At 36.4% G+C, this 10,914-nt stretch overlaps 1 protein-coding gene and 1 non-coding gene across 2 annotated transcripts; one reads left to right on the top strand and one right to left on the bottom strand.

Moving 5' to 3' along the window:
* Window positions 1–2,415: 2,415 nt before the first annotated feature.
* TRNAV-AAC (transfer RNA valine (anticodon AAC)) lies at window positions 2,416–2,489 on the top strand. The gene has a single exon. It is a non-coding gene; the product is annotated as a tRNA-Val (tRNA).
* A 6,957-nt stretch (window positions 2,490–9,446) lies between these two features.
* LOC149023872 (WUSCHEL-related homeobox 5-like) lies at window positions 9,447–10,114 on the bottom strand. Its single transcript, XM_089142856.1, has 2 exons — window positions 9,751–10,114; window positions 9,447–9,652 (listed from the first exon to the last, which is right to left on the bottom strand). The coding sequence occupies exons 1-2, from the start codon at window positions 10,112–10,114 to the stop codon at window positions 9,447–9,449; spliced, it is 570 nt and encodes a 189-aa protein (XP_088998982.1).
* Window positions 10,115–10,914: the final 800 nt, after the last annotated feature.

Genomic DNA, 10,914 nt, shown 5'->3' with positions numbered 1-10,914 from the left:
TTGGTCGCTGCTTTACTATAGACCCTATGGGTAAATCAGGTGGACTAGCCCTATTATGGAATAATCAGATTCACATTGATGTATTAAATAGCTCTCCTAGAATTGATTGTAAGGTTGTTTTGAAAAGAAAAGAAGAATTCTTATTTATTGCAGTCTATGGTCCTATGAGAAGCCAAAGAGGGAAGGTGTGAAAGGCTATTAGTCAGCTTGGAAAAGGGAATTGAGAAATGGATATATGTTGGAAACTTTAGTTCAGTTTTACCTTGGCATGAGAAGAGTGGGGGGAGTTGTAAGGGTAGCAAAGATATCCTTCAATTTAGGGAGTTGATTGATCATTGTGGTTTAACCGATTTGCGAGCTCATGCGGCAACATACACATGGAGTAATAAGAGGCTGGGGAGAGACAACATTAGACTTAGATTGGATAGGGTATTGACAAATCCGGAATGGATGTTAGCATTTCCAGAAGCAACAAGTATTTGTGGAAACAACATATTCGTCGGATCATGCTCCTCTTAACTTTTGATACTACTGGAAGACCTACAAAGGGCCGTAGACCATTCCGATTCAAAGGTATCTGGTTAAAGAACCCTTCATATGAAGAAATTATCAGGAGCTCATGGCACAAGGAAGCCATATTTGGTCCATCCTCTCTTCTTAAGAAGCAACATGGTGTCAAGCGGACCTAAAGATATGGAATAAAGAGGTCTTTTGTATTGTCTAGAAGCAAATAGACAAGGTTCAGAAGAGATTAACATACTTGCAAGGGCTACCTACCGAAATGAATACCCAAGGGGAAGAGAATATCTTAGAAGAGGAATTGGAGAAACTTCTAAGCTATGAAGAAACTATGTAGAAGCAAAAATCTAGAATTTAACATCTCCAGGAATGGGAAAGGAATATGGAACTCTTTCATGCCAATACCATTACTAAAAGGAGATATAATAGAGTCCTCAAGCTGAAGAACAAAGATGGCTCTTGGTGTATGGTGAAGAGAAAATCTATGAGATGTTCTTGGATTATTACCCTACACTCTTTACATCAGACGAGGTGGAGGATGAAGATATTGATAATGCCCTTTGAAAGACCATAATGGATCTGTTATGGTTGAATTTGATTTTTGAATTCAAGTTTTTAAATTTGAATTCAAGTTTTTATTTTGAATTCAAATTTGAATATTGTAAACGAATCTTGTATAACAGCCATGCTTATTTATAAATACATAAGACTTACCCATCAAGATAAGAAACTTATTTAAAGAGTTTTTCTTTGCATTCTTTCATGGTATTAGAGCTAAGGTTCTAAGATTTTTTTTCTTTTTACAAAACGCTACATTTTCAATGGCCACAGCTAACACTCCATTCCCCATTACCAATCTCTCCAACCTTGTTTTTGTCAAGCTTGATGGAGCAAATTATCTCATGTGGAGAGAACAATTAGAATCCATTTTTATTACCTGTGATCTTATACATCATCTTGATGGTACTGGATCAATGCCAAATCAAACTATCACTACTGGAGGAACTCAAACGCTGAATCCAATATTTCAAACATGGAGAAAGAATGATCATTTTGTTTGAGCATACATCAATGCCACCCTCACACCGTCTCTTTCTTCTCATATTCTTGGCCTTCCAACAGCGAAAGATGTATGGGATTCTCTTGCACAACTTTTCCAACAACAGTCTATTACTTGAAGGACTTATCTTCGCAGTGAATTGCAGATGATCAATAAAGGAACAAGCACAATTACGGACTATCTTCACAAAATTAAGTCCATCGCTGATTCCTTAGCGGCAATCAATGACAAGGTAAATGATTATAACTTGGTAGCATATACATTAAATGGTCTTGGTTCGGATTATCTCATTTTCATCATCACTGTGGAAAATATTACCCCACCCGTTACCTTTACCGACCTAAGGGCCAAACTACTTACTCATGAGCAACGGTTACGTCGTGGCTATGGGAACACCCAATCAATCTTAACTGATTCTCATTCCCTATTGCATTACTTGTTACATATCAGCCTAAATTTAATCGGGCTAATAGTATTACTTCATATCCACCCAACAACCGAAACCCACCTAGATCTGATTTCCGAAATTCATCAAATGGCCCTCCAAGATCTCAAAATTCCTATAACTGATCAAACCAAAACACTTTAATACTAATTCCTTCAAATGTCAAATATGTGCAAAGCAAGGCCATTCGGCCAATAGATGCTATTTCCATTATGCCCAGAGCCGAAATAATCATAATCTACCACCTCACATTCCTTATGTTGGCTTACATTGGTACCCAAAATTCCTTATTTAATTTTGTAAGTTAAAAATGCAAAGCTGGTTGTTTGGTATGTGTAGGCCACGATTGACTACCAAAAAATACAATGTTTCAGGAACATTGGATAGCAAGGGTTTCGTGGTGTAGTTGGTTATCACGTCAGTCTAACACACTGAAGGTCTCCGGTTCGAACCCGGGCGAAGCCACTAAAATTTTGTTTTGGTTAACGATCTGCCGGCTGATTTGACTTATATATAGGAAAATTAGGATATTACATATGCCGTTGAGTTTTTTTTTTTTTTTTTTTACTTTGATTTTCGATCGTTGGATTAAATTTCTGCCATGTGTCTACATTTTGGGCATATGTTGAAAGATTTCGCGCGAACCAAAAGGTTATTATTTTGAAATAAGGATTAAAACAGTATGAGACCAATCAAGTGTCAATGGCAAATTCAGGAGAGCTGAATTATAAATTGACTGGATATTTTAACTGAACTCAGAGATGCAGATTGACTTGTTCATCATTAGCTGTGACAAAAATCTCAGCAAATATAGGAATGCATATGAATCTGTGATACTATCTTTTAATCTTTTATAGATTTAAGGAACGATAATAATGGAGGACTAGAACTAAGTAAAATTTCTGCGAAAGAACAATAGATTTAGAGAGATAATAGCGGCGAGGGATTATCATGGAGACAGTTCGGAAATCTAGGTAATGCCGTCGGTTGTGGTTTTCCCTAATGCTGGCTTACATGGTACCAAAACATCACAAATTACCATTTTCTATTTCAGTTAGTCGAACTACTCAACCATTACAGCTTATTCATTGTGATTTGTGGGGTCCCACTAAAACTTTGTCAATTAGTGGATCAATTCATATATTAATTTTGTTGATGATTTCAGTCGATTTACTCTAGGAATCAATCCTATACTTACTCAGGAGGACCAAGATAATCACACTAATCTACCTTCTTTGGAGGAAGTCAAGGATGCACTCTGAGATGAGCCCTCTTAAAAGCCCAAGTGTGGATGGTTTCACTACCCCTCTTTTATTTCAATGATTTTGGGATCTAATTCACCATGATCTTTCTAGTTTTGTGGTTCAATTTTTCTCAACAGGTCAAATTCTAGAGGGTAGTAATGAAACACTTGTTTGCTTGATCCCTAACGGGATAGCCTGAAGAAAGTGGAGGATTTTAGGCCGATTAGTCTTTGCACAGTGGCAATTAAAGCAGTAACTAAAATCATTGCAAGGAGTTTACATGACAGAGAGTATAATTAGTATCTTCTCATGTTTTCCTAATTCTCTATCTCATTTGGTAAATATGAAACTGGTTCTCATCAATTACCTAGAATATGTGACTTGGGGTGTGTGTGTGGTGAAGGGGATGTATAGTATGCATGGTTCTAACTATGGTATAAGGCAATGTCTGCCATTTTTGTACTTTATCAGTATCAATACTGAATATCTGGGTTAATGCCATATTTTGGCAACAGGAATACGTTGAAGTCTAAAATAAATTAGCCTTAAAGAATATATATGCCATCATATCTATTTTCATGTCTGTCATACTATGCACTACAACCATGAACTAAGCCATAAAGAAGACCTCTTCCCATGCTGACTTTTAAGATTTCTTTGAGGAGAGAATTTCCACGAGCCCTTGACCAGTTCGAAACAAAAATAAATAGGAACCCAGGGACCATATTCTTCTCCAATCTGAGTTTTGCTTAAGTCTATAATGAATTCAAGGACATATTCAAAGAAATTCTTATCGTCAGACAAAATCGTTTGTGAATTCTACTACAAAATATAAAGAAGAATGATATGAATTGTATTAATACCCAAACTCTTTTGTATATAGGAATAAGAAGTGAAGGATCCTTTTCCCGATTTGTTATGTTGAGATCTTAGTGCTCCAATCTGTCTAGGTTGTAAATGGATCTGTTGGTTCACCGATCATTGATGATTCTAGAACCTCTAAGCGTACATTACATGCTATAGTACCTAGAATTATCACTGGTATATAAAAGATCGTTGGGCCACGTATAGGTTCTCCGTGATAATTGTGACCCATCTCTTTAGCCAATTTAACTCTTTACAAGATCATACTTTTAGATCAAGAAAATATAGAAATTTCAATATATTGAGCATATCAATTCCAACGAGCATGACAAGTTCAATAAAAAATAATATGATATGTTCATTATTTGATAAAAAATTCTCATGTTTAATTGAAACCATTGAAAAACACAAAATACGTGCGTTTGCACGTGGACTTTTTACTAGTAATTACGAAAACAAAATAAAACAACCTTGATACAATTTTCAAATGCATGTGTGTATATAAAAACGCATAGCACCACTTGATGGCTTTGGCTAGATGGCATCTCAACTATGATGACAATTTGTCATGGAGTCAACATTGGATACACTAATTGTACAACTTAGAGTAAATTTACATTATATCATTATCATATCAAATATCAAATGGTACAAAGATGTCATATTATCCGTGAAAGGTGGCTCAGTTGATAAAAATAAAAAATAAAAAACCTCTATTTAGGAGGTTAGAATCTGAATCTCCTTAGGGCTAGGGGCAAAGCCCCACCTTATATTATGTAATACCCCCATCCCTAATATATAATAAAATCGTCTTTTGCTAAAGGAAAAAAAAAATGTCATATTGTTAGTGTACTATATTTATCCAATATAAAACGGGTTTGATAATTGGTTTTACATCATCGCGGCAGGTTCATTTTACTCAGTTTGTTAATATAACACTATCATACCATTTATCAACTAGTACAATTATATTATATCAATACTATACCATATTTATTTGATAAAATATAAGTGATACGGTTTTCTACCAAAAAAAAAAAAAGAAAAAAAGAAAGAAAGAAGTGATGGCATGCAGTATAAATTGACATCTTTACCCATGATAAATGGTTAAATGGAAAAATTACCTCAACACTATCACAAATAGGAGCGAAACAAGGGTTAAGCCATGTAAACTTGATTGACTCTTTGGTATACATGGAGGTCCTATATAACATCGATAACATAAGGGTATCTTTTTGATACCTAATCCCTGATTTATGCAATCCAAAAAGGATAATTACGAAAACAAAATAAACACACTTGATACACTCTTTTCTTTTCTCTTCTTCCCCCCCCCCCCCCCCTTCCCCCTTTTTTTCATTCAGTCAACAACTAGAAATTTCATTAGATAAAACTCTTGATACACTTTTACAAGGGCATGCACGTACATATTAACACATAGCACCACTTGATGGTTTTGCCTAGACAACATCTTAGTTGATTTTATGAGGTCATTTCGATACAAAATCGATATTTGATGTAATAATTATGTAGTACAAAATAAATTTACCTCATCCCTGATTTATGCAATCCAAAAAGGATAACTACGAAAACAAAAGATATGCACTTGATACACTTCTACAAGGGCATGCACATACATATTAACACATAGCACCACTTGGTGGTTTTGCCTAGACAACATCTTAGTTGATGAGGTGGACAATTTTCGGCCCATCAGTCTGGCACTGCACAGCTGTTGTTAGGGTTGTCACTAAGATAATTGCTACAATATGAATGAATTGCTGCCTACTATTGTTCCTTCTTCTCAATCAGCACTTGTCAATTGGAGATTAATACCCGACAGTGTTTTTAAAGCACATGAGGCATTCCATTACATTATAAAAAATAATAATAATAATAAAAAGGAAAAAAGGCCTTCATGGCCTTAAAAATAGATATGAAAAAAGCATATGACCGCATGGAGTGGAGATACATGGCTGCATTATTATCTAAACTGGGGTTTAGTGTTGAAGTGGTGGACATGATCATGAATGTGGTTACCTCGGTCTCATACACTTTTTTTTATTAATGGAGCTTAAAGGTTTTCTATGATGCCTGAAAGAGGAATTAGACAGGGTGATCCCCTTTCACCAGCACTATTAGTTATCTGCTCGTTTGGATTAGCATAGTTGATATCAAGAGAAGAAAGAGAAGGAAGACTGAGCGATATCAGGATAAAGAGAAGAACACATCCACTTACTAATTTGATGTTTGCTGATGATATTATTCTATTCTCAGAAGTGAGTCTGTCTAGTGTACAGAGTATCAAGGATTGCATGCAAAAATACTGTCAAGCATCTCGCCAAGCAATCAACCTTTTGAAGTCATCTCTATGTTTCAGCCCAAACACACACACACACTAGAATAAAGAGATGGTTCTCAAAAAAATTCTCAAGGTTTCTTATGGTGCAGGGCCCTCAAAATACTTATGCCTCCCTACGGATTTCGAGGTTTCTAAGGTAGATTTATTTCATTCAATGGGGGATAGAATGGATACAAAGTTTGAAGGTTGGTCAAAAAGGCTCCTAAATCATACAAGTAGAGAGGTTCTATTGAAATCAGTAGCTTTACCTTCTACAAATTATGTGACTTCTCATTTTAAGATCCGAAAGAGTATTCATAATCAATTGAAAGCGAAGGCAACAAGATGCTATTGGGGTGGAAGTGAAAAAAAGAACCCAATCCATTGGATTTCTTGGTAAAGGATGATGAAGCCAAAATGCAAAGGTGGTATTGGGTTAAGAGACCCATACCTACACAACAAGGCTCTTTTAAGTAAGGTTGCATGGAGACTATTCTCAAATCCAGAATCAGAATGGGCACGATTCATGAAAAGTATACATTTCCCAGATGTTCCCTTTGTGGAAGCAAACAAAGGAACGAACCCATCATAGGCTTCGCGTAGTATTTTAGAAGGAAAGAAGATGGTGATGATGGTTTTAATCTGGAAAATTGGCTAGGATACTGGAATAAATATATGGAAAGACCCAGGGTGCCTGGATTACACCACTTCAAGATTAAAACTGAGAGAGAGCCAAGTTGTGAAATACAATGGGTTGCAGAGATGATATGTCAACAAACAAGAACATGGAAAATGGAGTTGATCCATCAATGGTTTTCACATGAAGAAGCTAAAGCTATCATGGACATCAAATTATCTATATTCCCTAGGGAGGATAAATTGATTTGGGGTGGCAGCAATGATGGAAAATTTTCAGTTAAGGCCGCATATAAATTGCAAGAAAGGAATCTTGAATGCCAAGAAGAAGCTGGTCCGTCCTCGTCATCTCGGAGATCATGGGAGAATATTCCACCACATATATGGGAAGAGGTATGCCAATGCAAAACTCTTCCTAAAATTAAAACTTTTCTTTGGAGGGCATGCAATGAAGGTTTGGCTACAACAGCAGACCTAAATGTTTAGGGAATTAAAATCCATCCAAAATGCATTGCTTGTGATAAAGAGGATGAAACTTTGTCCCACATACTATTTGGCTATGAAATGGCTCGTCAAGTATGGTTTGGTGGACCTATGTCATGCAGAATTCAACACCCTAAGGAAATGAGTATGGAGAAATGGATTGACTGTTAGAAACATTTGAAGAGCCTGGGCAAAGAGGAGGCAGACCGACTCAAGAGTTTGTGTTCCTTTATGGTGTGGCTGCTATGGAAAGAAAGAAACACTAGAGTCAAAGGGGAAAGGATCAGAAGTGGGAACCAGGGGAACTCGGTCAAGAAATCCAAAGAGCTCACTTTGAATTTTGGGCACAAGTAACCTGTAGAGACGAGCAAGTAGACCAAGCCAAATAGAAGATGTTGATCCTACACTCCCTCAACCGCCTCTATCACTAGGTTTCTTGAAACTCAATGAGGATGCATCGTGGAAGCCAAAAAATCATGAAGGTGGGATTGGAGTGATCATACGTAATGAGGAAGCAGGGAAACCATTTCTAGCTAAATCTATACCAATATCCTCCTCTTCTGCAGTAGAGTGTGAGGCTCTTGCATTAAGGGCTGGGTTACTTGAGGCTCTAGTGGAAGGAATGGATTATATGCAGGTTGAATCCAATTGTTAAAGCTTGGTTGACCTGTATTCGGACAGTAATACCCCTACCCCTCCCTATATTTTACCTATCATACAGGATGTAGAGGTGTTAGCTACTAAGTTTTTGGGTTTGAAAGCCCATTTTATCTCTAGGAAATCCAATATTGTTGCGGATTTCTTAGCAAGGAAGGCCTTCTCAATTGAGAGACCAACAATATGGTCTTGTTCCGATGGGTGGTTATTAGAGCTATGCTCAACCACACCTTTGACTCTCAATGAATAAGATTGTTGATTACCAAAAAAAAATAATATCTTAGTTGATGAGGTCATTTCGATACAAAATCGATATTTGATGTGATAATTATATAGTACAAAATAAATTTACCTCATGTCATTATCATATCGAATATTAAATAGCCTAAATGGTACAAATATGTTATATTGATTGATGGGTGACTCAATTGGTAAAAACCAACGTTCTTAAGTAAGAGGTCAGAGTTCAAATCTCTTCGAAACTAGACGCAAAGCCCAATCTTATATCATGTACTATACCCATACCATTTATCAACTAGTATTGTATGCTACACAATACAATGTAAGTGATATGTTTTGATTTGGATAAATTGTTTACCAAAAAAAAAAAAGATTTGGATAAATTTACCCCATTTTTTTTTTTTTTAATTTGGATAAAGCCATAAAGGGCACGCCGTATAAATGCACATCTCTACCTCGGTGAATGGTTGAATGGAGTGATTACCTCACGGGTATCGCCCTTCCTTGACGGTTCTCTACCGTTGTCGGTCAATAAAGCCACCCTTGGAAATTGGAAATCAGTGCTGACACAGAGTAAGCATTGAACGGCCAAAGATATTTGTTGTTTAATGGTTCTTCTCTAAATCATATCCAGCAAAAGGGAGCGAACTTCAACTCGTTCAAAATCCAACAGAGTAAACACAGAGAAAAACAATTAAACTACAAGCGTAGAGGAGAATGTCGAAGCATTTAACATTTCTCACTCACAGATTCACTCCTTCGAGGTCTAGAGCGACGTGTTTTACGGAAATCCCTAACAAACGCCAATTTCAGTTCTCAGGAGCAAATTGCAGTATGAATTTCTCTCTTTTATGAAATTTATGTGGTTTTTCATTGAAACTGTAACTCATGTAACTACAGTAAACTGAACAATCGCATGCTCTTGAGGGTATTTTTCAGTAAATCCAGTTTTTATAGTTACACAAAGCTTAAACGTAGATCTAACTGTGAATGATCAATCTCTTTCTCCATCGAACATGAGAACATCTTCATTTCGTTGCGTTCGTTTCTGAGTAATCTTATCTTCTGTGGATCCGGTTCTTCGTACGAGTTCAATGGAAACAGCTGCAATGTCTCGACCACTCTTTCATTCTGATCTGAAACGTGATCTCTCTCTCCAGGATCTGAAAAACAAATAACAAATGAAAGAGAAATATTAGGTTTTCATTATCGATTAACGTAGACATTAGTCGTTTTTATAAGACTGTGATTCGTCACTTACGTTTTGCAGGAAACACCTTCTCCGCTCTGTCAAACGAATCGTGCTCTTCAACTGAAACTCTTCTTCGCTTCTGTCTTTCTCTAGCTTTATGGTTCTGGAACCAGTAGAACACGTTCTTACTCTCAATCTTTCCATAAAAGCTAAGCTGAGAAGAAATCTTTTGGATCTGATCTGTGGTTGGAGTTCGAAGTCCAGATCTGAACAGATCAGTCAGAACTTTAACCTGTTCCGCAGTTGGATTCCAACGTCCACACTTGGTTCCTCCACCAATAACTCTGTTATTACCACCACTACCTGGTGCTCCTCCTTTAACATAAAAACCTGACATTCCTTCGTCCATATCTGAGCTTCTTAGCCTTTCCATCTCTTTCTCTTCTCTGCAACTCTCTGATACTCTTTCTGATCTTCTGAACTCAAAAGTGGATAGTCTGGAATCCTTAGTATATATAATACTGCAAATTAGGGTTTATTCTGTTTTGTTTTATTGATTCGGTGATCAAACAACACCAGAATCCGCTTTTTGTTTATTTCAGTCTCTGCTTTGATTTTAGGGAAACAAAAAAAATATATGAGAGGGACTGAGAGGGATTTGATGGTTCTCGTCTGGTTTTTTGTGCACACGATTAGAGAAAAGAGGAAGGAGACATGCACAAAAGCTGCCACTGTTCAACGTTTCGGTCGGCGAGCAAACACACACTGTAAGCTTGTTTCTTACCCATTCTTATCACCTTATGCATTTTAATTATTTAATTTGCCACCTGGATTCTCAATTTCCTGAGATTAACGATGAAATTTATCATTATATAGTTTGTGTTCTAAATATTAATACACACTTAAACTTGATAGAGATACAAAACTCAAAATTAAAATAATTAATTTATAAAGAATAAAGGGAAGCAAGGAAAAAATTGAATCCTCTTGAGATAATTAGTTTTTGCCTACAGTGCTTAGCAAATTGATGAACTTCGCCTCCCAAGATACAACTCTTCAAACCAATTGAATAGCACTCCAAAAAATTGGACTCAATCGAACTTAATAGAACTCATGACCATACATAGAAATTAAAGAAAATAATTAATTTCTATCATTTTGAAACAACATGTCTACTCCAATGAATGTACCCATTGAAAAAGAAATATTCAATCCATGCGACTGTTTGATCTA

This window comes from Hakea prostrata, chromosome 2, assembly GCF_041222555.1.
Source record: "Hakea prostrata isolate BN-2017 chromosome 2, UWA_Hpros_2, whole genome shotgun sequence".
In the NCBI taxonomy this organism is placed as follows: domain Eukaryota; kingdom Viridiplantae; phylum Streptophyta; class Magnoliopsida; order Proteales; family Proteaceae; genus Hakea; species Hakea prostrata.
The sequence above is the reverse complement of the archived record's forward strand: the minus strand, read 5'-3'. Positions and strand labels throughout refer to the sequence as shown.